General features: G+C 30.3%; 1 protein-coding gene across 1 annotated transcript; it reads right to left on the bottom strand.

Annotated features, from left to right (window-relative positions):
- Positions 1–80: 80 nt before the first annotated feature.
- On the bottom strand, positions 81–2,932 carry LOC115242222. Its single transcript, XM_029818336.1, has 3 exons — positions 2,695–2,932; positions 1,944–2,119; positions 81–617 (listed from the first exon to the last, which is right to left on the bottom strand). The coding sequence occupies exons 1-3, from the start codon at positions 2,916–2,918 to the stop codon at positions 436–438; spliced, it is 582 nt and encodes a 193-aa protein (XP_029674196.1). The 5' UTR covers positions 2,919–2,932; the 3' UTR covers positions 81–435.
- Positions 2,933–3,017: the final 85 nt, after the last annotated feature.

The following is a 3,017-nucleotide window of genomic DNA, read 5'->3' as shown; positions in this document are numbered from 1 at the left end:
ATATAAATTTTAATTTCGATTGCAATTTACATATTTTTATTTATATAATGTAAATGCGATATACATATACATATATATGTATGGTTTATGAACGCAAATAATTTAATAATATTTCGTTTCTTACGTAATGTTTTGAACGAAGAAAGTTAATACAATTACAAATTAATAAAATAAATTAACGTAATATAATTTTTTAAATATATCTAATACTGTAACACACATACGAAAGCAAAACAAATGTTTGTGAACTATCGACTAATAAATAATAATAACGATATTAAAAACGATTTAATTACAGGTTTTTTTCGATTAAAAACCCTTAATTAATTAAAAGCTTTAATTGAGCATATATAACAATATTATTTATGTAACATATCTCATCATCGAGTAATTCATCTCTCATATCCATTTCTGATCCGAGAGAAGCCAATTCTTTTATTTTCTAATTCGACGATTGAGTGAATTCCAGCTGTTCGTGTAGTCGATCTTCAGATGACCGTATGTGTTTAAATGTCCAATATGAGGTGGGCAGATCGCTTCCGCTATATATCTGTCTTTATCTGTGTGAATTGCATATGGCAAGCATCTTTCTTCTTGCGGGGGATATCTAGAAATTTCTTGAACAAATAAATTTTACATGAATCAATAGAGAAAGAGACAAGAAAAAGGAAGAAAAAGAGAGAAAGAGAGTCCATATACAATTCAAAATTAGTGATTATATTTCAATATATGTATATCTTTTTTTATCTTTATCTTTTCAAATTAATCCAAATATAAAACTATACACAGTCAATAAATTCCTCCAAAATAAATGTTAAAAATCACGTTTTGTTATTGTTTCATAAATTATTACATGTTGTATCATTCGTACTGTGCAGAAAAATTCATGTTGAATATAAATCGGAAAAAAATGAAAGATGCCATGGATATATTTTTACATTCTCTTTTCTTAAAAAAAAATCAAACTTCGCACTTCACAAAAGCCTCGATCATTACAATATTCACCAAAAACAATTGATGTGCGCGCGTGAACGCTGCAAAATTCGCGCACGATTTAATATCTAGGAGAGAAAGTCTACACGATGAAAATTACAATTACACGGTGAAGATCGATTCGTACATTGATGTACGGATTCGCGCCCGAACGCATCGCAACAGGAGATTCTTGCGACATCGTGTCGCACCATAAGACATTATAATGTAACGACAGCACGTATAAAAACTTTCTAACGCGTTACGAACCATAAAAATCGTTCGATTTCTCGAGGTGCATTTCGAATGGAAAACTATGGAAACTGTCTGACCGTTCTGTTCTTTTTTTTTTTCTCCAGTAGAGCGTAAAATCTGCAGAATCGAACTCGCGCTAGTTTCCAGTGGCATACAATCACATTAGAGACTATATATTCAACAATTTTATAGTATCTGTGAAAATATTAATATACACATGTTCATTACAATTTAACTCTAACTCCAGTTTGAAATTTCCATAAAAAGTATCGGGTCATTAGAGTAATATCTAACAATAAGATTTTCATGTTGTAACGAGAAATTGTAATTTGAAACACGTTTTGAAGTCTACAATTGAAACATTAAATTTGAAGATTTACTAAATTTTTCGAACAAAAAACTAAAAAGTTGATAAATAAATGACATATTGTTATGGAGAATATATAATTTATTTTTTATTACAAGTAGGAATTTAGATATTTTTTGATTATTTAAAATTATGTAACAATTTTATATTCAGTATTATATTCTAAAAAACGATATTATTTATCGAATAAATCGATACTTGCTGTTTTGAAAAAATACAGTAAAAAAAATTAAGCAAACATATTTTAATATACAAATAACTAAAAGATATTTGTCAAAATGTCAAAAATCGCATATTAAAATATGAAATAATTTTCAGATGACTCTGAGCTAGTATAGACGAACCTTACCGAATAATCCAGGCGTGTAAACCGGAAACGGTGCAGTATAATCCATTCCCTCGTCCTCATAGATAGCTTGCTGATAATAGAAGCCATTGTTTGTTGGCTTAATTGGTCTACGGTACAGTTCCTGCGCGTATGGGGAACCATCGTATTCCGATTCTCTCAATGAGGGTAAGGCATACCTGGAAAATTCGTTAAAAAACCAATTGATTAGCAACGAAAGACTAAAAGAACGAGAATAAACACTAAATTTCACTATGAAAATTTGATATCATGATTGTAAAATTAAAGGTATCAATTTTTAACAATTTGTAAAAATTGATTTATATAACTACCTCAAGAGTTTCAGAGTAATATTTTCAAGTTCCTAAAACAATTTATATCAAACCTTTTTGTTTTTGTTTCAAATTCTCTTAATTTCTTAAGTTATTATTACATACACAATTTATATCTAATATTAATTGTTATATAATTGATTATTATTATTATTATATAGATGACATTAATATAAATTAATAATAGATTAATAATTTCAAGTGTGTATTATATAAATATTAAGATCTGAATCTACATTGTTAAAGAAAAGAGAGGCGCTGTAATTCTACATAGATTTCTGATATGAAAAAATTTCTTTTCTGTGAATTATATCTTGCAAGATATATAGAGTGAGAAAAAGAACTTATACGTTTGATATAATAGCCTAATGTGTAGTTGCAGACCCTTAATTTTACATGTCGGAGTTTCTCTCATGTATTACCAGTATTCCGAGAATGCTCGCGTATCGCGGGAAGAACGCTCGTTTGTAGGAGGACGTCGCGTTCGGCGCGGCACGTCGGCGACGCTATGACGACGTAGGTAAGCGTAATTTTCCAGGTCCCACGGGTCCACGTAATGACGACTGCCAGCGTCGCTTCCGGAACTGCCGGAGGTCGATTTTCGGGAGTCGACCGAACTCCAATAGATCGATGATTCCGCTGGCATTCTCTGTTTATTTTTCTCGCTCTACCTCGGGAACGTGATAAAGTTTTTTTGGAGAGAAAAATATTGTTAAATTCTTTTCGCGAATAGCATTTTTATATT

Source organism: Formica exsecta, unplaced genomic scaffold (genome assembly GCF_003651465.1).
Source record: "Formica exsecta isolate Colony F162 unplaced genomic scaffold, ASM365146v1 scaffold581, whole genome shotgun sequence".
Classification (NCBI taxonomy): domain Eukaryota; kingdom Metazoa; phylum Arthropoda; class Insecta; order Hymenoptera; family Formicidae; genus Formica; species Formica exsecta.
The sequence above is the reverse complement of the archived record's forward strand: the minus strand, read 5'-3'. Positions and strand labels throughout refer to the sequence as shown.